We start from the raw sequence: 27,353 nt of genomic DNA, 5'->3' as shown, positions 1-27,353 counted from the left end.
CCTTTTCAAATAATGAATCCTTAGAATTAGCTACAACTAGGATTAAACTTGAATGTATATATACAGGGGAAAAACTTCTTCATAACTGCAAGGCATTGAAAACCATATTGATTTGAATGTTTGGGCCATAATATGTGGTCACATTTTTCATGAGAATATAAAGGGGTGAAATTATAGAAAACAACAACACGACTTCAGTTACTCGAGGAGCGTTGTGGCCCATGGGCCTTCCATTATCCATGTTTGCTGTTGTAACGCTTTGAAAAACAACAACAATTGATTTGTATTTAAAATCATGATAATATTCAGTCATTTATCCCCCTACCCTTCCAGTGCTATCTGTTCTAACTAATTTCCACAATGTTCAACTCCCACGAGTACTTTAAGTACTTTGATTTTTAACATTAGACAGTGTATTTTGAATGATCGTTAAAAGTGAAAGATAAAATTTGGTGGGAAATCGTGAATCAGTCCCTTTAAAAGACCCTATAATTTTTCACCTTGGGATTTTTTTTATCATCATTTCTTTATCATCTTCTTCCACTACAGAGTCGAACTCTTGCTATCGGGTTTGAGTTCAACAAGGGAAGACAACTCCTGCTAGTACCATCAACCGTAGGTTTATTTACGTAGTTAGTATTCCTGATAAAGCGCCTCCTATCGATTATGCAAATTGAGGTCATTCCTTATATGGACAGTGTGACCCCAGCTTTTGTGTTGTGAAAAAAAAATGGCGACGGGTTAGGGAGCACAGCGAATATTAGCAATATGTCTGAATTACTACAGTTTTATGGCAATTCACCTCTCTACATTCTGTTAAGGATTACTTCTGAAGGATTTTACACAATGTGATGGAGAAGAAGCAGGTGTTTTAACGGGGGATTTCTGAAATCGAAGAAAAATGAGATTCCGAAGAGAAGAAAGTTACGTGTTTTTCTTGACTTTATCGGCATTATTTATTTTTGAGGATGTACATGGTAAGTTACCGCGATTTAAATCGTGACTAGCTTAATCTCACCAGCCTCCCTGTAATCAGCGCACCTGTAACGCAATGTCCCTTACCGATCTATCACTAAGAGAATGACAAGGGGGGGGGGGGGGGGGGGGGGGGTATGGAGACTTCATGTCTCGACATTCACATGTCGGGGTTGACTAGTGCATTCACTTGTTGTTGATGGGATTGTTGGTGTTTTATTCAGGGCTAGAAATAATCAGTTTTAATTACTGGTCACTAGGGCTTTCACCTTAAATTTTATTTGTCAAATGATAACTTTGCTGTCCCTTCGGATGACTGGGCCCAAATTCCATACTCAATATATATGAATAAAAAAAATCATGATTAGGCCTAATGTCTTGTTTATTCATACTAGCATCAACAGCAAGGTTATAAACATCGCATTCTTACTATCCCTATCCATGTTTAACTTCTTTAACATTTTAAACTTAGAAAAATAGTCGGGGTCATCTTGATTTTTTTGTTGTTTGTGGAGGTGTAGAGTCACAGGATTATAAAAATGCCACAGATTGGACAGAGCATTCTGGACGGGTCATTCCGGACAGGTCATTTTAAGAAACTTACAGCTGAAGACGCCATTCTAAGATACACGCACTCGAAACTCCTCCTGTGGCTTGTTTGTGTGAAGTGTAAGGATTGTTGACTGTACCTCACTTAAGAAGCTCGTTCTTTGGAAGATTCATGAATTTATTTACATTGTCTTATTTTATGGTGTAAATTAACAAAAATGAAATCAAGAAATTGTTTTGTGATAAAAACCTGGATGCACCACACACATCTAATATAAATTTTTACTAGACCGGTTCATTGAGGAATTTTGATATTAAGTTGATAAGTATCTAAACAAACTAGCCCTCAGGGCATACCCTCTTTTCAAAGAACTAGTTAGCCCAAATCCATAATTTACTGGCCCCAGACCATCGAGCCGTCACTTATTTCAAGCCCTCTCTCATTATATGAAGTTCTCAATGCCCATTCTTAACCTGGCCTGCTGGTGGACTCTTCATTTCTTCCTGTGGCCAAATAGCTCAGTTGGTAGAGCACTTGACTAGAGATTCAGGAGGCCCGAGTTCGAATCCCGGTCTGGTCCTTTGCATTTCCTCCCTCCCTGTTACATTCCTATTATATAATAGACTAAGTAGTGATGAAACAATTGTTGTCGATGATCGATTGTCGGCCGTTTAGATCTCTATGATGTTACTAATCGATTACAAAATAAAAGTCGCCGACATTGTCGACCAAAACAAGAATTCTGATTATTTTTTTTTCATTTTTGTATTTCAAACCCGATCAAAAAACAAGTAATCAAAATGGCAGGAGAATTATCAGTAATAACAATAACATTTAATGTTCAGATAAAGGAGCCCGACTCTTACAACTTTTAGATAAATTTGGACTTGATATGTTGAAATTCTGATTTATTTACCTGTGAACGAAAGGAACAAAGAAGAATTCAAATGTTGTTTCCATATGTTTATTGATTCTGTTATCTATTTTGAGAAAAACTCCACTTAAATGACAATTCCGATTAAAATCGATTACATGTGCAGTGATTTTTTAAGACCTATTTTGGGTCCGAATTTCGGCCCTTTCCCCTCCTAAAAATTGCCAATTTTTTCCCAATTTAGCTTGTATTTTTTCCAATAATAAAATTATGAAAGGAAAACGTATTTGAAAAAAATGGAACATTCGATGTGAATTATATTCATAAGATTTAACAATTGAAAGATTATGGGAATTATGATTTGGATAGAATAGTTAAATTTTTTAGAAGGTTAAAGAAAATTATATGTGTAAAATAAAGATAATATGTTTTGATATGATTTTAAAACTTATGTACAATAAAATTGATTTTTCCCAAATTGACTGAAATGTTGACAATTTTTCCCAATTCAAAAGCCACAGGACCCTTTTAAAAAATGTAGAAAAATCACTGATGTGTCTGATTATTGCCGATAATTAATTATGGATTTTGGTCCGATTGCCCATCAATAAGACTAAGAGATTGCTGGATGACATAAACGGTAAAACATGTGTTTTTGGCTGTCGAATCAACAGATAACAAGTCACATATAGAAGATAGTTTTTCCCATTCTAACAGGTAACAACAGTCACATATGAGAAGATAGTTTTTCCCATTCTAACAGATAACAAGTCACATATGAGAAGATAACTTTTCCCATTCTAACAGATAACAACAGTCACATATATTGAAGATAGTTTTTGTAATGCATTTTCTCAGTTTATTTGATATGTACATCCTATTTCGTTGAATTTTGCTTTTTCGTTTTATGTTTACGCTTGATGGCATGTTTTTGTGTCTACTATGACATCACCACCGAAAGTTTGCTCATTTCTATGCCACATTAGTGGTTTGCTTTGTTGGATATACATGTATCTAATAAATGTAGGGCCAGTGATTGTGTTTGCCCTAAAATACTGCCGATATCCAGAGTATTCCCCTCTACAACATTAGCAATATTTTTCCAAATCTGCTCTTCATTTTTCCCAATTTGAAATCAAAAAAATTGTATGAAGGAGTTGCCAAAATGTTAACAGAAAGTGAAACTTATAAAACTTAGTCACTGTAAATTAGTTCTGGGAAAAATAACGTGATTGTGAGATTACAAGTGTTTTTTGTCTCCAATTCAAAATGCCACACAGTGCAAAATATCATGTCAAGAAGCTCAAATAGGAAGATACTGACTGGGCTGTCTAAAATCAGGAAAAATCTCATCAGCTGTAGACCATTGAATCAAAAGTAGTACTTAGCGAATTCAACTTGCACCATAAGTCCTTCGAAGATTTCTCGTTTTTGGAGTGACAGTCTGAAGGTTTTGACTGTGTGCCAAGTATATGATTTGTTCAACACAACAATTTAAAACAAAGAGGTGTGACACCAAGTATAATTGACTCAGCAACTTCAACAAGCAGGATTGACACTAAGTACAATTTCATTTCCACAGTAACTTTCGTAATCAGGGCTACACTAAGTACGATTTCATTTCCACAGTAACTTTCGTAATCAGAGCTACACTAAGTACGATTTCATTTCCACAGTAACTTTCGTAATCAGGGCTACACTAAGTATGATTTCATTTCCACAGTAACTTTCGTAATCAGGGCTACACTAAGTACGATTTCATTTCCACAGTAACTTTCGTAATCAGGGCTACACTAAGTATGATTTCATTTCCACAGTAACTTTCGTAATCAGGGCTACACTAAGTATGATTTCATTTCCACAGTAACTTTCGTAATCAGAGCTACACTAAGTATGATTTCATTTCCTCAGTAACTTTCGTAATCAGAGCTACACTAAGTACGATTTCATTTCCTCAGTAACTTTCGTAATCAGGGCTACACTAAGTATGATTTCATTTCCACAGTAACTTTCGTAATCAGGGCTACACTAAGTACGATTTCATTAACACAGTAACTTTCGTAATCAGGGCTACACTAAGTATGATTTAATTTCCACAGTAACTTTCGTAATCAGGGCTACATTTGGCTAAGTACGATTTCATTAACACAGTAACTTTCGTAATCAGGGCTACATTTGGCTAAGTACGATTTCATCAACACAGTATTAATCAGTTACTATATAGCTATAGCAAGTTAATATCGCGGTCGAAAAAAAAAATCACGATTTTTTTCATTTAGCAACAAAAACAAATCATGATATTTTGAACTCGATTTCGTATCAATATGAAAAATAAATTTACTGAATTAAATTTGTGGAAATTTTGTTTCAGTGAATATAGCAAAGATTAACTCTGGAAGTTAATATCTTGCTGTATACTGTATACCCTATTGATTATATTTAATAATCGATTATGAAAATTTCCGATTTTCCATCACTATAGGCCTACTTCACACTCGGCATAATATAATTCCCACGAGCATCACTGGTTTGATGAGATTTAAGCTCATCAAGTCTACAAAATTCGCATCCACTTAAAATGGACACGATTTGAGCCGATATTTTTCAAATTTTATTTTTAATGTTTAGAATGCTTAATTAAGGTATTACTAATGATCAGTAAAAATTTGAATGTCAGTAGTCAAGGTACATGGAGAGATCTATACAGAGGTCAGAAGTCCTTGTTATGTAAACAAGGCTCGTGCCATGTTTTTACATATGGATCTCTACCAACTGAGCTATCTGGCCACCAGCGATCAAAACCCGGCTGACTGCTACAACATAAAGGGAGATAACTCGTATGATTGTGATGATTTACTTTTGATTTAAGTCTGATTGTACAATAGCAAATTATGTTACTACCCCCCCCCCCCCCCCCCTCATTTTCTAATGAGCCCATTGTTTACATCATCCTCAACAAAAATGTGTTAGGACACCAGGGTCAGAGCCACCTAAATGTTGTAATTAGCCTGTTACTATGGTTACAGGGATCGAAATTAACTTTTTTCACTACTAGCAAATTTTAGCTAGTGGATTATTTTCCAACTAGCAAAATTGAGCTTTTACTAGCATTTTTCAATTGATTGCTGTTTTACATGAATTTAAGAAAACAAGCATGTCTCTTTATCAAAATATAGGGAAAATCTTTAAAAATCTCTTTTAAAGTGCAATAATAAAAATAAGATTGCGAATTATTTCATTTAAAATCGAATGAATTATCATACAACATACATGGTGCATGGTGAGGGTCATAGGGTACACTTGTGCGGCGTACTCGCTGTCCAGAGATCTACCACCTATTTACAACATCATGTGGATTGAAATCTTGAAGACTGTTTGTGCCAATTCAAACTATATGTTCAAAACTTTTGGAAATTTCATCAAAAAAATTCTAGTTGAAAAGAAAACCCCGCAAACTCGCAAGTCTTTGACTATAGAATACAGAAGGACACCACGTGAAGCGGTGACACACTGTCATGTGTTGTTTCATGTAGACACGGACGAGATCAACATGCTTGCTATTTAAATCAGATGTCACTGAGACGCCCGAAGTGTGCTTGAAGTAGGCCATCTTCGACATCACTGACTGAGATGACCTTGGTCTTAATTATTTATTCGATCCACGTTTACTTTTTCAATACTTGTATATTGATTCTGTAAAGCGTTTCTATGCACAAGACAAAGTTATTGTAAACTTCAAAGTACAACCAATAAACCGAGGAAATCCGGGAAAAGATCGTTTTTTATTCACTCGCAAAAAGTTGCGTTCACTTGTGATTTTTTACTCGCAATTTCAATTTTTAACTCGCATTTAGCAAGTATTTCCCCTTAATTTCGTTGCCTGTGGTTACAACACTAATCAGTCTGTTACTATGGTTACAACGCTAAATCAATCTATTTCTATGGTAAAACTAATCAGCCTATTTCTATGGTTACAGCAATAATCAGTCTATTTCTATAGTTACAGCACTATAATCAGTTTATTTCTATGGTTACAGCACTAATCAGTCTGTTACTATGGTTACAGCACTATAATCATTCTATTTCTATGGTTACAGCACTATCAGGTTTGACTGACTTTACATTCCTGTTGGAGCCCAGCAGTCTGGTGGTTTCCCGGGGCGACTCTGCTGTATTTCACTGTTCCATCCAATCAGATTCGTCGTCTCCCAGCGTCACGTGGACCAAAGACGGGCAGACTCTCAAACTAGACGACAGGAAGTAAGTCCAGAACTACAGATGTGGGAGGCATTTTCTCTGTGGCTCTGTTTGCCATTTTAATCTATCGGTTGTGGAAAATGTCGTATATCGAGAACTTTATTTTTGATGTGGATAGATTTTTGGTAGTTTTAAGACCATCATTAAATTTTTGTTAGTTTGATGTACTCCGACCCACATTTTTCAAGTCGGGTAGATAGGTCGGTATTTTTTTTTTTTTTTTTTTTTTTTAATCAGATTTACAATTTTTCTTATGTTTTCATTAAACACATAATGCTGCCAGACAGAATAGAGTTTAGAACAATCATTTTGTACACATTGTATATAATACACGTAAATCTTCCAATGTCTCCTGAAATTTACCCAGGACGTTTTGCATTCGTCACGGATGAGGACCTCTACAGTTGTTAATAAATAAATTAACACCCCTTTTTATTACCACCAGTCGATTCCAACATTCAAAATAGAAATCACTTAAACAGTTTAATGTCATCCATGAATATCCAAGTGAATTGCATGATGACAGCAATTTACAATAAGTTTTAATATTACCCAATATAATTTTAATGCCGACTTCCCCGCATCGTTCAAATTGTTGTGACGATCGTGTTCCATTCGTGTGTCTCAGTTTAAGAGCAAAGTAAAAGTGCCGTTCACCTATCAAATCATCATAACATTTAGATAATCCCAAATCAAAATAATATGCGTACCTTTTCAGAAATATAGACCATCAACTTAAACACCGACTCGTGGTCCGCCATAATTTTGGTTCGCTATCCCACGTGATTTTTTATTTAAATAACATGGCTTTCAAACTTTTGTACATAAATACGATCAGGCCTCGACAGGGGAGTTTGTAGCTCCTTGCTCTACATGTATCTTGGTGGTAGATAATGTGGTGATTTGGAGCTGTGATGCAGTATATTTGATCCTTCACATAGAAAAGTGTTTGAAAAGTTGCCGGATTAACAAATGGTCATTATCAAAGTGAAAGTAGAACCAAAAGACGCCCTAAGGACATTTTGATAACAAGAATTCTGTAAAACAACTAGTCCAAATAAAAAAAATGGCATCAAGTTTAATACTAATTCGAAGAATGTCTATTTTCCAGGGAGCAAATAAAAAAAATAAATTGAAATTTCCAAAGTGCGGAAAAAAGTGATCGGGTCGGGGCAAATTTCACGGGTCGGTCGGAGTACATCGAACAAATCAATTTTTATTTTAAGCCTAAGGAAAAAAAATAGATTTTCTTATGATGTCCTTTACCGACAAAAGTAATTTGTAAAATTTTGAAATTTATAGTGCACAATTTGACTCATGTCGCAAAAGAAATTTCCAGATTTATTGTGTTCGATTGGTATTCCATTAGTTGTATTCAGTGAGGCCTGTTCATTGTATTCAGTGAGGCCTGTCCATTAGTTGTATTCAGTGAGGCCTGTCCATTAGTTGTATTCAGTGAGGCCTGTCCATTAGTTGTATTCAGTGAGGCCTGTTCAAACTTGCTGTGTTTCTACTAATCCAACCAGCGCTGCCACCTATCTTAGACATTTTTGTCTTCAGGAGATCATGGAATCAACTTTGTTTTGTATTGATATTTTTAGTTACTTCATCGCTAATTTATATAGAAACATTCAAAATGTGAAAAACGAACCATTCAGGAACCCATGGTTTGTGGTTTGATATGATTCTGATTTCAATGAGTTATGTGTTTTCTATCCACAAGCCTTGGTGAATGAGGCAGATGAGAGAATGAATAAGAGAGAATGAGACAAATAATGCAGGGTTTGAAGCTAACTTTTTATGCAGCGATTTTTTCTACTCACTGGTACTGGTACCGGTACCCATTCAATTGGGAAAAATAACGTCAATATTGAACAAATTGGGAATTTTATACCAATGTATCGGCAAATGATTTCAACTAAAAGAAAAAAAAAAAAAAAGAACAAAACAAGAAGTAGTCATCCCTTTAAAAACTTTTTTATGCTAATATTTGCTGTTGTGATACATAAGGAATCGTCGTAGCCTCGTTTTAGAATCATTTGTAGCTCTACAACACATGCACTGCCATGATGTGTACTTTCGATTTAATACTGGAAATTAACATTTTAGTTAACTTGTACAACGTTTCAGACTAAGTAAATTACGATGTCAGCGGTCTATTTTTCGGCAAGTAAATTAGGAATTTTTAGTCTCAAAATTGGGAAATATCAATGGTTTTTGCCATTGGGAATGGTGCCGTTTATCGGTACCAGTTATATAAGGAAAAAAATCACTGTTATGTCACCAGTCCAGTCGCACTGATGGGGTATGATTTCAGCCAGTCCGCAGAAAAATTTACTAGTCCAACAGAGTTTTCCAGAAATAATTAAACATATATTTCGTTAATGTTATTAAAATGAAATTTAACTCAATATGCCTCAGACAATATTGTAACACTTAAATGTGGGATTTATATAATTTACGTATCAGATTCGTCTGATAGATTTACAGATCGAAGCATGCCAAGTGTGTATAAAATTTCATAAGTATGTTTTCCAAAATGATGCTTTAGAAAATTAACAAGTCGCATTGGACTGACTAAAACAAATATCAGTCAGTCCGCCAGACTTTTAACTAGTCACAGACTGATGGGCATATGTTAATTTCAAGCCCTGCATTTAATGAGAGAGAGAATGAATGAAAGATTGAAACATAATGAGAGAGAAAAGAAATGAGACAGATTTTGAGAGAAAGAGAATGAGAGCTATCGATATTTTGATGAAATTAATGTGGAGATCTTGAATGGTAACTAAGTGCTGCCACAAAGAGAGAGAGAGAGAGAGAGAGAGAGAGAGAGAGAGAATGATTAACAGGGGTCACATCTGAATGAGATGATAACATCATAGGGTGGAAATTTTATTTATTTCTCTCCCCCCATAATTCTTTGAATTTAGATTTTTATCCGACATGAATCCTCTGATCTTGCCCCTTAGATATTCATGTTTTAAATCAGTTCACATATACAGTTTTTTGAAGATTAAGCATGACCATCTGAAATTAAAAAAAATTATGAAAAGATAGACAGAGCATTTGTAAGATGTATCAACCCCCCTCACAGGAAAGCTTGTTTTAATTAGATCATAGAGACCCTTAAGAAGTCCTTCACAGTTTATATGCCAGTGTTGTTGACCTGCGGAAGACTTGACTGGATATCTGTATCTGAAGATCAGTGGAGATGTGCTTAAGATAAGACATAAAGGAATCTGCTGTGGAAAAAAAAACCCACCACAACTCTTTATGCTTGTTAAAGAAACTTCTTGTCAAGGTCATGATAATGCTTGTCAGAGTCATAATGATGTTTGCATTTATTGCTTGTCAGAAAGACTCCAGTCATGAGACATTGATCTATAAATAGTAAACATGAAAGTCAATTCTGCAAACTTCATTTGCTCTCATATCCCAGTGTAATTATTTAATCAGGAAAAGATGATACAGACAGACATTGTATGAAGAGGTTGATTCGGGTCGAGAGGAGGGAGAGTGATAATTTGATATTCAATGTGATAGCAGTCTGTTAGGGCTTTGTTTGCTTTAACTGGTGCTGTTAGAAACCCCACACCCAATGTGACCCCCCCCCCCCCCACACCCAATGTGACCCCCCCCCCCGCCCCCCTTTGTTTGTTTTAACTGGTGCTGTTAGAAACCCCACACCCAATGTGCCCCCCCCCCCCCCCCCCGTTCCCCTTTGTTTGCTTTAACTGGTGCTGTTAGAAACCCCACATCCAATGTGCCCCCCCCCCCCTCCCCTTCATTTCCAAAAAAGTTGAAAGATGATTTTTATCCAATTGCAAATTTATCTGTGTCAAGGTTTAACTGAAAATGCTCTTTCTGATCAGATGAAAAAGTAAATATATGATTATAACAGTGATCAATCTCATAAATCCCATAAAGAATACAAACGCATTTGGGCGTTAAGGGTCAAAATTCAAGAAAATGTCAAATGCGATACATTGGTGATTTCAAAATTGGGCATGTCCCTAGCAATATGCATAGATCTGAATCGAAAGTTTGTAGAAATGAAACTAAAATAAAATTCTTTAAAAAGAATTTATGAGTTAATGTTGCAAAGTACATGTATTAAGAATGAAGAAAATGAAATCTTTGAAATCTGAAATACTTCTTATTTATTGTAAACTATATTAATAAAGTTGAAAAATGTTAAGTTCATGTGGAAAACAAATGATATATGATTATTTTAGATCTTTATTTTTAAGCGCTCCCTTTTTAAAATCACACTTAATTCAATTAAAATAATTTATATTTTTGTAATCGCTCGCCTCATAAATTTGATCTCCAAAATAAAAAATAATATTTGTAAAATAATTTCGCCCTCTCGCTTCACTTTTTTTGGTGTGAAAATCCGAAGAACTATCATACAAATTTGTCAGGCACATGCATCAAGGTCGTTTATGTGCTTGTTGCAAGAAGTCGAAAATATTTTACGAAGATATTTTTGGACACGCGGGCGGTTATTATTTTTTGATAATATTATAATTTGGATTTATTACAAATAGAAGCGGCAAATCCGATGAACTAGATTACAAATTGGCATGGCCTTATGATCAGATGAAGAATTAAATATATGATTATATGAAGATAAGGAACAGTGATCGATCTCATAAATCCAATAAAGAATACCAAATTAAAAGTAGGGCAAACATGGACACCTGGACACACCGGGGATGGGATCAGGTCCTTAAGAGAAGTAAGCATCCCCTGTTGAACAGTCACATCTGCCGTAAGATTTCTTCTTTTTGAATTAACTTCACATAGATGAATTAATCATCTTTCATTATTTCAAATGATTGATATAAATTCCCAATCTTAAACCAAATGTTCCCAATCCAACAGCCATCAGGGCCCCAGTCTTAAACAAAACTATTGCCTGAGATTTTCCCAATCCAACAGCCCTGTGTATAACAAAACTATTGCCTGAGATTTTCCCAATTCAATAACCCTGGGCCCCAGTCTTAAACAAAACTATTGCCCGAGATTTTCCCAATCCAACAGCCATCAGGGCCCCAGTCTTAAAACTATTGCCTGAGATTTTCCCAATTCAGTAGCCCTGCGTATAACAAAACTATTGCCGGAGATTTTCCCAATTCAGTAGTCTTTATAAACAAAACTATTGCTTGAGATTTTCCCAATTCAACAGCTCTGAGCCCAGTCTTATACAAAACTATTGCCTGAGATTTTCCCAATTTAACAGCCCTGAGCCCAGTCTTATACAAAACTATTGCCTGAGATTTTCCCAATTTAACAGCCCTGAGCCCAGTCTTATACAAAACTATTGCCTGAGATTTTCCCAATTTAACAGCCCTGAGCCCAGTCTTATACAAAACTATTGCCTGAGATTTTCCCAATTTAACAGCCCTGAGCCCCAGTCTTATACAAAACTATTTCCTGAGATTTTCCTAATTTAACAGCTCTGAGCCCAGTGTTATACAAAACTATTGCCTGAGATTTTCCTAATTTAACAGCTCTGAGCCCAGTGTTATACAAAACTATTGCCTGAGATTTTCCTAATTTAACAGCTCTGAGCCCAGTGTTATACAAAACTATTGCCTGAGATTTCTGCAAGATGTCTGGGTGAAAGAAGTTTGTTTTTAACTTGTTTTTGTCAAATTGAGGTAATTTATCCAGACCAGACTTTCTACCCCGTACTAATTTCCCAAATTTGTTTTATTTGCTATCAGTTTCATGTTTTCGTTTTAATTTGATGTGAGCGGAGTTGTTAAGTTGACGAAACTTTCTTTCAGCTGCCCTCACAGAAGACAGCAGATGTCTTCATCTTGTGAAGGGAGCACTTAGTTATTGTCTTCAACCTATAATTTCATCTTAGATAGATCATAAATTCTGTTCATATTCAACCTAAAATCTCATCTTGGATACATCATGAATCCCATTCATTTTCAAGGATTTCATTTCAGCATAGTTTCATGGGATTACTGATTCACAAATTCTTTCTCTGAATATTTTCTGTTCGCTGAAAGTCAAGGACTGTTTCAGAACATTTCACTACTAACAATAATAAAGATTTTGTAAATGCTTCTTTTCTTTTTCTTATTATGTAAACTTTATTTGGATGGAAAAAACAGTAAACTCAATTTTTCCAATTTATCAAAGAACGACAATGATTTTCCCAATCAAAGGGGACCTGGTCCCTCTAAGAAAAAGTGACGTCTCGGCCCTGATGAAAATATAATGAAAGTATAAAGTGTTGTGATTGACCCTGATGAATGTATAAAGTGTTGTAATGGCTCTAAAGAAAGTATAAAGTGTTGTGATGACCCTGATGACTGTATAAAGTGTTGTGACGGCCCTGATGAATGTATAAAGTGTTGTGACGGCCCTGACGAATGTATAAAGTGTTGTGACGACCCTGATGACAATATAAGATGAATGTATAAAGTGTTGTGACAACCCTGATGACAATATAAGATGAATGTATAAAGTGTTGTGACAACCCTGATGACAGTATAAAGTGTAGTGATGGCCTTGATGACAGATATAAAGTGTTGTGATGACCCTGATGACAATGTAAAGTGTTGTGACGACCCTGATGACAGAGAACATGTCTGATTTTCTTCATGTTATTTCCTTTCTCTTGTAGGCTTATGTGGCCAAATGGGTCACTACACATCACTGATGTCCAGAGTTCGGACAGGGGCCAGTACCAGTGTCAGTCAAGTCTTCCCAATGTGGGGACGATCATTAGTCGAACGGCCAGTTTACAGACAGCTTGTAAGTATATGCTTGCTTATGAATACTTGTGATCAAGTTTTGGAAACAGAATCAGTGAGATTGTGTTTATAGAATCAGTGAGATTGTGTTTATAGAATCCGTGAGATTGTGTTTACAGAATCCGTGAGATTGTGTTTATAGAATCCGTGAGATTGTGTTTACAGAATCCGTGAGATTGTGGTTATAGAATCAGTGAGATTGTGTTTATAGAATCAGTGAGATTGTGGTCAGTCAGGGTTAGGGTTAATCCTTTGGGCCTCCCAGTATGATAATTTTCCAAGCCCGAACAATATTTTACAGGCCCAACATGTTTTTTCTAATTTGACCACTTGTCAATTGCAAAGTGTTACATGCTGATTCTGATACATGTACATGTTCTACTGTAGGAAAATACAGGTCAAGGTGATCATAGTTAGAGAACAACTGACATTAAAAGGATTATCTTATTTTATTTTTCAACATAATATGTTTACAGTGTGACCATGTACAGATCTGTGTATCAGTGTTGGTCAGTAAAGTGATTTCTTTTACTTTTTCCATAAGGGGCCTGGACCTTTATGATTTGGAAAAATCATCATAATTTCATCAAATTGAGAAAAATCAAAAGCATTGTACTTGACCTTAATTGATAAGATACAATGTATAAGTAGTTTTAACCTTAATTGATAAGATACAATGTATAAGTAGTTTTAACATTAATTGATAAGATACAATGTATAAGTAGTTTTAACATTAATGGATAAGATACAATGTATAAGTAGTTTTAACATTAATTGATAAGATACAATGTATAAGTAGTTTTAACATTTATTTGATTCACTATGAGAAAAACACCATTGTTGTCATTTAATTTCTCTAGATTTTCTTATGGTAGACCATGTCTTTATTTAAGTGACAAATGCACATTAAAGAAACAGTATATTTTTTTCAGTCAGCACGTTTCTTTTCTTTGTCACAATGTTAGACATGTGAAAAATATCCTCTTTCTACATTGTACTCGCATTTTGCAAGTATTTCTCGCTAATTTCCAGCCCTGGTATCTGTCTAGTAGTAAACAGGATTTTGTTTTTACAGATCTTTCTAGAAATTTCCTCATCCAACCGGAGGATCTAAATATATACATCCAGGACCTCGCCATGTTTCAGTGTCGTGGCGATGGGCTGCCGATGCCAAATGTCACATGGTACAAAGACAGCAATCTGTTGAAGGACGTGGAGTCGAACGTGCGGATTTATCCCGACGGAGTGTTGGAAATTAATCCTGTGAAATTCGCTGATTTTGGAACGTATTATTGTCAAGTGGAAAACATGGAGAGAGTTCGGAGTAGCCGCATTGCAAAGCTCGTTCAGAACGGAAATACAGGTATCTCTTAAGCTCATTCAGAACAGAAATACAGGTATCAAGCTCGTTCAGAACAAAAATACAGGTATCAAGCTCGTTCAGAACAGAAATACAGGTATCGAGCTCGTTCAGAACAGAAATACAGGTATCAAGCTCGTTCAGAACAGAAATACAGGTATCAAGCTTGTTCAGAACAGAAATACAGGCAACTCTCTTTGTAGTGCTTCATGCTACCAATAATTTTAATAGCTAAATTTGCTCCCAAATGTGTCTACAATCACACAACGTATTTCTGCAAGAAAGATAACTCCGTACAGAAGTTGCTTTTAATGTCAGTGGTCCACATTAGCACTCTTCAGCTTAGGAGATAAATAAATTACAGAGTTTTTTTTTTTACATTACTTGTTACTGATGACATTAAAACGTTTTATAGATCATGTAGATAAGTTATTAACACTACTTTTTGTTTTTTACTCCGTGTCCACCAACATATTTTTTGCTAAAATCAAATTTATATCTTTAAGCCAGAAATCGTCAAATTTTACACCCGCAGAAAACACCTGCTATAAATTTTACACCCGCAGAAAACACCTGCTATAAATTTTACACCCGCAGAAAACACCTGCTATATGGTCTATGACAAGCAGCAGTGTTTTTTCAACATTTTTCAAAAGGGTCCTGTTGCTTTCGAATTGGGAAAAATTGTCAACATTTTGATCAAATTGGGAATACCAAGTCTAGTGTTAAATCTAGGATCTAGAGAGGGCACACATATCATATGTTCATAAGGACACTTTTTGTCATGGCAAGGCAATTTTGGGGCACTTTCATTGTATCATACTATGATAGTAATAGAATAATCATTTAGCCTCTTTAAAAGTTAATACCTGCTGCCTTGATTTTAAACTTTTGAATCAACCTTGTGAAATAAAGAACAATTGTTTATGTTCACAAATATTTTTATAAAATTTATAGAGAAAAAAGGCATGGTGCAATTAAAAAGGGCATGGCGCCATGCTAGTTTGCTTTAGATTTAACACTACTAGTCATTATTGTGAATATGCTAAATCTATCATATCAAACGAGATCAAACACAAATTGATGTCATTTATCTTTTATTTTACATATTTAACTTTCTTTTCTTTAAGATCTTTAATTTTTCTACTATTCTTTCTAAATCATCTAGAATTGATGCGGCTTTGTCATGTTGTACATAAACTATTCACATAACAAAGAAGTTTTTCGCCAGTTTTTATTATTGTGAAAAGTGCAAGTTAAATGGGGAAAAAATTGTTAATTTTTGGGAGGGGAAAGGGCGGATATTTGGACCTAAAATGGGTCTCAAAAAATCACTGAGCAGTATATAATAATAAGCAGTATGCGATTTTAAGTATTGATTGATTGATTGTTTTGGGTTTAATGATAGCGCTAAAATAAATCTAAAGTTATCACTCAACAGGAAAAAACTGGTATATGACTTATTCTATGTCATTTAAGCCTTGTCAGAAGCTATAACTAAAATATTCCTAAAAATGATGTCCATTTTGTTTTCTTTAAGATTCATTAGAGGAGGGTATGGTGCCATCATTTGTCATCACTCCCAGGGACACTAAAATCCCAGAGGGGTCGTCCACCATCCTGTTCTGCGGCGCCAATGGTCGAGATCAGCAGGGGAAACAGCCAGTCATCACGTGGATCAAAGACGGCACCACCATCGATTTCATGTAAATAGCACAACCTCTGTTTGCACTCACCATCGATTTCATGTAAATAACACAACCTCTGTCTGCACTCACCATCGATTTCATGTAAATAGCACAACCTCTATCTGCACACACCATCGATTTCATGTAAATAGCACAACCTTTTCTGCACACACATGTGTTGGAGGTTTTTATTAAAATTATTTTTTAATCAAATAAAAATCGCTCGTAAACACATCAAAATCCTACTTCATTTGATGCATCGAAAATCTTGAGTATCTTATGACGTTAAGGGTTGATAGAATTGAAAGTAGATGTATTGTAATAAATGGAACATTGTGTATTTCATTAATGGAACATTGTTTATTTAATTGACGGAACATTGTCTATTTCATTAATTAATGGAACATTGTTTTAGGCTGACACAAGGGAGACTGCAGGTGACCGGTGCGGGAAATCTTCAGATCTTTAACGTCCAGAAGTCAGACGCTGGCACATACTCATGTCGACCGAGCAACATGGAGGATTCGATCGACTCGGAGGCCAGTCTTAGCGTGTTAGGTACGGAATACTGTGTATGATTAATTGATTATATATTGTTTAACGTCCCTTTCAACACAGCGGGGTTAAAGTGTCCCGAGTAAAATAACAATTAATAACAGTATATTCATATAAAAGTAAAATTCTTTCAAGCGTTGCATATTTTTAGTAATAATCCGTTTGTCAATACATAAACAAACATCGTATCACGTGGGGAATCCTTTGCTTAACTATTACGTCGTCATACAAGTGACGTAGAGCTATTTTTATCCGCTATACTTTTAGTTGTTTATCACCTCGGTACAGGTGAAAGATGCACTCAAATCATTTGCAGTTTGGGCGTGATATGTCGACATTGATATGGTAAATTTAAAGAGTGATATGGATCGGTACAATATCCTCTCAAATATATAGCAATTTCCATAATCTCAACTCAAATGTTGGGCATTTTCCACATTCACATCCAAATCGTATCTAAACGAGGCAAAATATTGTGCCTTCTGTATCAAAATCCTAAACTTCAACTAGTTACCTTTCTGAATATGCCTTGATCGAAATAAAATATCGTCATCTTTCACCTGTACCGAATCGATATGTACATGCGTTGGTTTTCTTTATTCCAAATGACTATACACAGCGGGGGCGATATCAATGTCACAAAGTGATGTAAAGATTACTTTACAGTCTTTCGTGCACATACTGTATATAAAAATATGAGACTTGTATATTATCGAAGAAAACTTGGGAAAAATCATCTGACAAACAGATTTAAACACGTACAGCTTGAACACTAGATAACGGCAATAAATAGCGAGAAAATATGACATTTTCCCCGCGATACAACTATAGACCTGTACGTCATGACGTACTTTTATATTGTGACGTCAAATAGTATGAAGTGCACCAAGGTACATTTTATGATGTTTGTTTTAACTTTACTTGGGACACCTTAACCCTGCTGCGAAGAATATTTCACTCAAGTGGAGACGTTACCATTGCTTGAAGGCTACAAAATTTAGGCCTATGCTCTTCACTCGCGGCCTTTGAGCAGAGAGGGATCTTTATCGTGCCGCACCTGCTGTGACACAGTACCTCGATTTTTGCGATCTCATCCAAAGGACCACCCCATTTAGTTGCCTTTTACGACAAGCAAGGGGTACTGAGAAACTATTCTAACCCGGATTCCCACGGGATTACTGAACTGAATGATACACACTGCCCGTACAAGCCATGGAATTTTTCTAGGTACGGTCCAGTTGGGGTTAATCATTGAATTTTTCTATGTATGGTCCAGGTGGGGTTAATCATTGAATTTTTATATGTATGGTGGAGTTAATCATTGAATTTTTCTATGTATGGTGGAGTTAATCATTGAATTTTTCTTGAGATTAAAAGTATTTTTGTTTACTTATATTAAAAGGAAATCAGGAAGGATATTTTGCTTCAAGAGATTAAGAACTTCATGATTGAATTAGAGTGGTCTCGCTTGTATAGGAATAATCATTTACGTTTGTCCAATTGTGCAGTACTGTTTCAAAATATTGACCGACAAGAAGATGCATTTTATTTGTCCGATCAGACAAGCAGGTTGTATGAATTGGAACAGTACTGAAGCTCAGTGAAACAAAGGGAAGGTACTTCTTTCAAAAAATTTCCTTGCCTTTATTTGCATTTTCTGAGTCCCAAGGTTAAGTTTTAATTACCTTAAATAAATGTTAAAATTTGTGTCCATCACAATTAAATCACAGTGTGTATGGATTTGCTGTTTAAGTCACCGTCTGTCGATTGTCTGCCTGTTGTCTGTCTGTCTGTCACCTGTAAACTTTTCATGTATTCAATGACTCCATTGCTCAGTAGTCGGAGCACCTGTAAACTTTTCATGTATTCAATGACTCCATGGCTCAGTAGTCGGAGCATTCATGTATTCAATGATTCCATGGCTCAGTAGTCGGAGCATTTGCTGGTGACCAGAAGGTTGTGAATTTGAACTGGTGCCTTGGACAGGGTTATGTTGTGAGTTTGAACTGGTGCCTTGGACAGGGTGAGGGTTAGGTTGTGAGTTTGAACTGGTGCCTTGGACAGGGTGAGGGTTAGGTTGTGAGTTTGAACTGGTGCCTTGGACAGGGTGAGGGTTAGGTTGTGAGTTTGAACTCGTGCCTTGGACAGGGTGAGGGTTAGGTTGTGAGTTTGAACTGGTGCCTTGGACAGGGTGAGGGTTATGTTGTGAGTTTGAACTCGTGCCTTGGACAGGGTGAGGGTTAGGTTGTGAGTTTGAACTCGTGCCTTGGACAGGGTGAGGGTTAGGTTGTGAGTTTGAACTCGTGCCTTGGACAGGGTGAGGGTTATGTTGTGAGTTTGAACTTGTGCCTTGGACAGGTCAAAACAAAGACATAAAATGCTCCTTTACCAAACTTACTTTTAGAAATGAGAGTTAGCTGCGGGTCGTTTGGTTACAACATTATATATAACTTATGTTTAGAAATGAGAGTTGCGGGTCGTTTGGTTACAACATTATATATGGAGGTCTCGTGTCATGGCAGGTTTTAGCAAGTTGATGAACCCTCGTTGTTATGACCCTGAGCGTCAAGGATGGGTTGAAATTTGTAACACTTTATTTGCATCAGGGGATGTCTTAGTATGAGTGAAAATTGTTCGAAGGAATGTAAAACAAAGAAACGAAAAACAGATTCAAGTTTTTGTATGCAACCACACAATTTCTTGTGACTTGAAAAAAAAAGGAAAATAATGCTGTTAAGTTTTGATGTTTTGAGTCCTGACCTGTATCTCTTGATTCTGAAACGGAAATAATCTATTACCATATTAAAGCAGAATATTTAGTGAGGAGTTAATATTGGCATTGTGAGAGTAACGAGATCACTAATCCTGAATATCACTAACAATGTATTCATTGTGAGAGTAACGAGATCACTAATCCTGAATATCACTAACAATGTATTCATTGTGAGAGTAAAAAGATCACTAATCCTGAATATCACTAACAATGTATTCATTGTGAGAGTAACGAGATCACTAATCCTGAATATTGCTAACAATGTATTCATTGTGAGAGTAAAAAGATCACTAATCCTGAATGTCGCTAACAATGTATTCATTGTGAGAGTAAAAAGATCACTAATCCTGAATATCACTAACAATGTATTCATTGTGAGAGTAACGAGATCACTAATCCTGAATGTCGCTAACAATGTATTCATTGTGAGAGTAAAATGATCACTAATCCTGAATATCACTAACAATGTATTCATTGTGAGAGTAACGAGATCACTAATCCTGAATATCGCAAACAATGTATTCATTGTGAGAGTAAAAAGATCACTAATCCTGAATGTCGCTAACAATGTATTCATTGTGAGAGTAACGAGATCACTAATCCTGAATATCACTAACAATGTATTCATTGTGAGAGTAAAAAGATCACTAATCCTGAATATCACTAACAATGTATTCATTGTGAGAGTAACGAGATCACTAATCCTGAATATTGCTAACAATGTATTCATTGTGAGAGTAAAAAGATCACTAATCCTGAATGTCGCTAACAATGTATTCATTGTGAGAGTAAAAAGATCACTAATCCTGAATATCACTAACAATGTATTCATTGTGAGAGTAACGAGATCACTAATCCTGAATGTCGCTAACAATGTATTCATTGTGAGAGTAAAAAGATCACTAATCCTGAATATCACTAACAATGTATTCATTGTGAGAGTAACGAGATCACTAATCCTGAATATTGCTAACAATGTATTCATTGTGAGAGTAAAAAGATCACTAATCCTGAATATCGCTAACAATGTATTCATTGTGAGAGTAAAAAGATCACTAATCCTGAATATCGCAAACAATGTATTCATTGTGAGAGTAAAATGATCACTAATCCTGAATATCACTAACAATGTATTCATTGTGAGAGTAACGAGATCACTAATCCTGAATATCGCAAACAATGTATTCATTGTGAGAGTAAAAAGATCACTAATCCTGAATGTTGCTAACAATGTATTCATTGTGAGAGTAACGAGATCACTAATCCTGAATATCACTAACAATGTATTCATTGTGAGAGTAAAAAGATCACTAATCCTGAATGTCGCTAACAATGTATTCCATATTGGAGGTAATAATGAAGCTACTAAAATTAAATATAGAGTCCCGTTTTTATGGGAAAATTGCTAAAATTTGTGTTTCGCTAAAAATGACACTTGTAATGATGTACAGATGACCAGCTTTGTTTTTCAGTTCCACCGAAATTCTTGGTAAAGCCACAGAGCCGAGCAGTGTATGAGAAGACGGATGTTGTGTTGCGTTGTGAAATTGACGGACTTCCTAAACCAAAAATCCACTGGACCAAAGATGGAAATCCTGTGTCAACCTCAAACTACGTCATAGAGGACGGAAATGAGCTGAGAATTCTGGGATTAGTCCGCGCAGATGCTGGGTTTTATCAATGTCACGGAAGAAATGAGCTCGGGAGTATCCAAACTATAGCTCAGCTGATGGTGTTAAACAATGGTAAGTCTTAGATTATGCATCTCAGCTAATAGTGTTAAACAATGGTGAGATTATACAGGTCAGCCGATAGTGTTAAACAATGGTGAGATTATACATCTCAGCTGACAGTGTTAAACAATGGTGAGATTATAGATCTCAGCTGATAGTGTTAAACAATGGTGAGATAATACATCTCAGCTGATAGTGTTAAACAATGGTGAGATTATACATCTCAGCTGATAGTGTTAAATAATGAGATTATACATCTCAGCTGATAGTGTTAAATAATGAGATTATACAGGTCAGCTGACAGTGTTAAACAATGGTGAGATTATATATCTCAGCTGACAGTGTTAAACAATGGTGAGATTATAGATCTCAGCTGATAGTGTTAAACAATGGTGAGATAATACATCTCAGCTGATAGTGTTAAACAATGGTGAGATTATACATCTCAGCTGATAGTGTTAAATAATGAGATTATACATCTCAGCTGATAGTGTTAAATAATGAGATTATACATTTCAGCTGATAGTGTTAAACAATGGTGAGATTATATATCTCAGCTGACAGTGTTAAACAATGGTGAGATTATATATCTCAGCTGATAGTGTTAAACAATAGTGACATTATACATTTCAGCTGATAGTGTTAAACAATGGTGAGATTATATATCTCATCTGACAGTGTTAAACAATGGTGAGATTATATATCTCAGCTGATAGTGTTAAACAATGGTGAGATTATACGTCTCAGCTGATAGTGTTAAATAATGAGATTATAGATTTCAGCTGATAGTGTTAAACAATGAGATTATATGTCTCAGCTGATTGTGTTAAACAATGGTGAGATAACTCAGCTGATAGTGTTAAACAATGAGATTATACATCTCAGCTGATAGTGTTAAACAATGAGATTATACATCTCAGCTGATAGTGTTAAACAATGGTGAGATTATACAGGTCAGTTGATAGTGTTAAATAATGGTGAGATTATATATCTCAGCTGATGGTGTTAAACAATGGTGAGATTATACATCTCAGCTGATAGTGTTAAGCAATGGTGAGATAGCTCAGCTGATAGTGTTAAATAATGGTGAGATTATACATCTCAGCTGATGGTGTTAAACAATGGTGAGATTATACATCTTAGCTGACAGTGTTAAACAATAGTGAGATTATATATCTCAGCTGATAGTGTTAAATAATGAGATTATACAGGTCAGCTGATAGTGTTAAACAATGGTGAGATTATATAGCTCAGTTGATAGTGTTAAACAATGGTGAGATAGCTCAGTTGATAGTGTTTAATAGTGTAGAAAGGGTTCTAATTTATGCTTGTGGTAAGATTTGAAGAATCTTTAATTATCTATTAACACAAAACAAGTGCAAATTCATGATTATGCCATAAAGGTGCAGATCTGGTTGCACAAATATAGATGTGGTAAGATAGAGATACATTAATTCTGTGTGAGATAATTCAGACAGTATTTGTGACTGATCTACAGGTCCTGGTTTCTCATTGGATGGCTACAAAATCTTGGACCCCTATTCGAGGAACCAGGCCAATCTACCAGCGGAACCATCCGGACTGTCGGCAGCCATTGTTTCCAAACGCTTTATCACGCTCCGCTGGAACCAGCCGAAAGATAGACGCATTACTGGGTACTCTGTCTTCTGGAAGGAAAGGAGTTCGCTACGGTAAGGTCAAAGGTCAGAGGTCGGAAATTAAAGAACAGAGAGGTCAAAAAGTTAAAGACCCAACTTTAAGTTAATGCCCCCAAATTTTACCTGTGTGGTGATCAATGATAAGCCGCTGGTCAATCAAACTTTTAACAATAGAGCTTAGGTTGATTGACGTTTGCAGAGACCATGGTCTACTGCTACCTGAGAAAGATGTTTAGATAACAATCATGGCTAATGATGACCAGCAGTCTTTAGATTTCAAGGAAAGCCCTGGTATACCTGAGTTTTGATAGCATTGACTCGCACCTAGAATATTTTAATGGCTAACGTCCCCTACACAATGCTATTTATCATCGTATTTTCTCTCTCCATTTATATACATGTATTATAGATTAAACAATCAGAAATCAAATAATAATAATAAAAAAAAACCCAAACAAACATAAGTTATTGGAATATTTTCTATTAATGATTTATTATGACTTTGTATTTATAAAAAAGGAACAATTCTTTATTGACGTAGCACATCAACATGTAATGGTTATATTGCCCATGCGTAAAACTGTTACAGTTGTAAAAAAAAAAATGCTTCTGTTTGGGATACCACATGGATTATAAATTACACAATCAGAAATCAAACAATAGTAAAATAGCATAAATAAGTTATTGAGATATTTCTATTCATAATTTATCATGGCTTTATATTGAGAGAGAGAGAGAGAGAGAGAGAGAGAGAGAGAGAGAGACGATTTTATATTTATAAAGAGAGAGAGAAATGTGTAAAACTAGCAATAATTTATCAGGCTTTATATTTATAGAGAGAGAGAGAGTTATTGAGATATTTCTATTTATAATTTATCCCAGTTTTCTATTTATAAAGATAAGAGAGAGAGAGAGAGAGAGAGAGAGAGAGAGAGAGAGAGTTATTGAGCTACAGTGAAACTTCTCTAAACCGGCCGGCTCTCGGACCGGAAAAAATGGCCGGTTTAGAGGGATGGCCGGTATACCGAGAATTTAGCAATTATAGACATTTTGTCTCAATATTCACAAAGTAGGTACTGTTCACTTTGATCTGGTGATCTATGATCAATTATCGGTGGAGATCAAATTAGTCCGCTTGTACCTAAAGATAATTATGAATTACAAGAAATATTCTCGCCGAAATCATCTAATTTTAAACTGAAAATCTATAACAGGATACATAAAGAAAACACAGAGGCCTATTATTGGAATCCCTCTTACCTATAAAAACTCTGTTTACATTCATCGCTTATGTCATTAACAATTTTGTTTAGACGTTTTTAAAAAGTACAGTAGTAAATATGAAATTGTAATTTGAATATTTCTTTGGAATTTTAAGTCTATGGAAACCAAGAAAATTAATCTATCTTTTAATAATTATCATTGACAGTCATGGGTTTGTTCTTTATTAACTACCGCTTATATCCATACGAAAGTATGGTGAAACAATATGGCGTTTGATAGGGTATTCATTCAATAATTTCCTAACTGTTTTTTACATTTTGTACAGAATTTGGTAGGGTCTCTTGGATTAGCTAAGTGTCAATTAACACGCTTGACAGCACAGGTAAACAATAGAAATTGAAGAGGCCATTAGTGTTTTTCACACCTCTGATGGATAATTTCATACCTGGCCAGTGGGTCAGTCAATTTGCACACCTGGACGATCTTAATTAACCTTTGGCCAAGATTTTCTTGTCTTCAAAAAGTGGCCTGTATGTTAAGGGTAAATTACACATGTTTGTTAACAAATGTACTTTAAAAAGTGGCCGATATCCGGTTTTCAGGGGTGGCCGGTTTTGTAAGACTTTCTTTGTAAGGAAATGTTAAGATTTCTGCCGGGACTTTGAAAATCGACCGATATTCAGGGAGAACCGGTATTCTGAGGGGCCGGTTTGGAGAAGTTTCACTGTATTTATAATTTATCACAGTTTTATATTTATAAAGAGAGAGAAAGAGAGAGAGAGAGAGATGTGTAAAACTGTAGCAATAATAAAGATAGATGAAATGATATGGCATGACAATAGTGTTGCATACGTATGACAATAATTACTAATTTAGTCAATGATTGAGAGGAAGGGGGGGGGGGGGGGGGGGGGGTAGACTAGCTATGTGTCAGCTTCTGTTTGGGATACCATCGTTACACAAATACTACGTCCACAGAAACCCTAAAGAGAGAGAGAGGAGGGGTGTAGACTTCGTGTCAACTACTGTTTGGGATGCCATCGTTACACAAATACTACGTCTACATAAACCCTTAAGAGAGGGGGGGGGGGGGGGGGGGACTTTGTGTCAGCTTCTGTTTGGGATACCACCATTACACAAACACTACAGCCACAGAAACCCTACAGACGGCCCATATTGAGGGGTATCTTGATCATTCTTCATTTGGTTGTACATATACACAGATCTACTTGGATTTATTCATTCTCTCGAAACATGGATATTTTACCTACTACACCCACGACACCGCAAACTCCCAGGACACCAGGAAGTGCCTGGAAACGCCGGGTAATATTATATTTAGGAAATTATTTATATACGATATATAACAGTTTAATTAGAAGTTTTAAAAAGCACAGGTTTAGAAATGGGCTAAACCTGTTATCTGTAATACATAAATATGACCAAGTTTGAAGGTTTACGGGAAATATAAATGCGGTATGCATGTAGGTAGAAATTTTAATTATTTTTTTGGCACAAATCAAGACACTAAGCATAATTTGTGATAACCTTAGAAGTTTACTGTGTATATCATAAAAATATACACAACAACTGATGTCTTGGCCAGGTAAATTCCAGGTAAATAACATTGACCATGGATAAGCTCCGCCCACATTCACTGATCCTTGGAGAAACCCTATGGTGGTTTTTTGGGGTCTTTAAGGACAGAGGTCAAAGAGTTGGATGAGGTTAAGGTCAGAGGTGAAAGGCCTGGGGAGGGAATTGTTTAGAGTTTATAAAGCTGGCAGGAAAAGACTCAGGTCAAGGGGTCAGCAGGGGTCAGACTGCATTCATGCCACCCTCTCTTATCAGTAAACCATAAATCCACTACATCTACAAATGTATGTGTACATCAATGAAATGTAAATGTGCATGTCCATCAATTTAACTATTCTTTTAGAAAACTTTGTAAAACTAATGATGAACACATATAAAACAAGTTCTCTCTCATTGTGAAGTGACATCTCTTCCCATTAAGAGGAAGATAGTGAAAACTTTATTGGATATAATGAAGTTTGGTTATAACGAACCGTTTAAACGCACTGGTTCTGTAGTTTTGCTATACTGGGTCTTACTGTATAATGAAGTTTGGTTATAATGAACTGTGTAGGTGGCCCTAGAGGTTCATTATAATCTTGTGTATAATGAAGTTTGTTATAACGAACTGTTTCGCTGTGCCAGGAGGTTTGCTATAACCGTGTTTTACTGTATAATGAAGTTTGGTTATAATGAACTGTTTTAGTTGGTCCTGAAGGTTCTCTATAACTGTGTTTTACTGTAGATAAACAGGTTATTAGAGGCTGTGTTTGTAGTTATGTAGATAGACAGACTATAAGAAGCTGTGTTTGTAGTTATGTAGATAGACAGACTATAAGAGGCTGTGTTTGTAGTTATGTAGATAGACAGACTATAAGAGGCTGTGTTTGTAGTTATGTAGATAGACAGACTATAAGAAGCTGTGTTTGTAGTTATGTAGATAGACAGACTATAAGAAGCTGTGTTTGTAGTTATGTAGATAGACAGACTATAAGAAGCTGTGTTTGTAGTTATGTAGATAGACAGACTATAAGAAGCTGTGTTTGTAGTTATGTAGATAGACAGACTATAAGAAGCTGTGTTTGAATTTCAGGGAGCGAATGCTGAACACTACTCACACTGAGGCCAACATACAGCGACTGAAACCGGACACCAGCTACGAATTCCGGGTCAGGGCGATCAACAGCTACGGATTCAGCCAGAATTTCGCGAGTATCATTGTTCGCACCGATAAAGATGGTAAGTCCTGTGTGAGATTTATATATTTAAATCTGTAGCTCACCGATAAAGATGTTAAATCCTGCGGGAGATATATAGAATTTAGATCTGTAGCTCACTGATAAAGATGT

At 35.7% G+C, this 27,353-nt stretch overlaps 1 protein-coding gene across 8 annotated transcripts in view; it reads left to right on the top strand.

Moving 5' to 3' along the window:
• Window positions 1-699: 699 nt before the first annotated feature.
• Window positions 700-27,353, top strand: part of LOC125662076 (neogenin-like) — a 60,508-nt gene continuing 33,854 nt past the window's right edge. For 7 of the 8 annotated variants that reach the window (XM_056147819.1, XM_056147815.1, XM_056147817.1 and 4 more), the window contains exons 1-9: window positions 713-977; window positions 6,497-6,659; window positions 13,309-13,439; window positions 14,514-14,801; window positions 16,339-16,504; window positions 16,902-17,044; window positions 21,287-21,559; window positions 23,046-23,238; window positions 27,098-27,243. In XM_056147819.1, coding sequence (XP_056003794.1) covers window positions 902-977; window positions 6,497-6,659; window positions 13,309-13,439; window positions 14,514-14,801; window positions 16,339-16,504; window positions 16,902-17,044; window positions 21,287-21,559; window positions 23,046-23,238; window positions 27,098-27,243 — 1,579 coding nt within the window. In that variant the 5' untranslated portion in view covers window positions 713-901. Of the gene's footprint in view, window positions 978-6,496; window positions 6,660-13,308; window positions 13,440-14,513; window positions 14,802-16,338; window positions 16,505-16,901; window positions 17,045-21,286; window positions 21,560-23,045; window positions 23,239-27,097; window positions 27,244-27,353 lie in introns of all 8 variants that reach the window. The other variant, XM_056147812.1, reaches the window with a different exon arrangement.

The sequence above is a fragment of the Ostrea edulis genome, chromosome 8 (assembly GCF_947568905.1).
Source record: "Ostrea edulis chromosome 8, xbOstEdul1.1, whole genome shotgun sequence".
NCBI classification, from domain to species: Eukaryota; Metazoa; Mollusca; class Bivalvia; order Ostreida; family Ostreidae; genus Ostrea; species Ostrea edulis.
The sequence above is the reverse complement of the archived record's forward strand: the minus strand, read 5'-3'. Positions and strand labels throughout refer to the sequence as shown.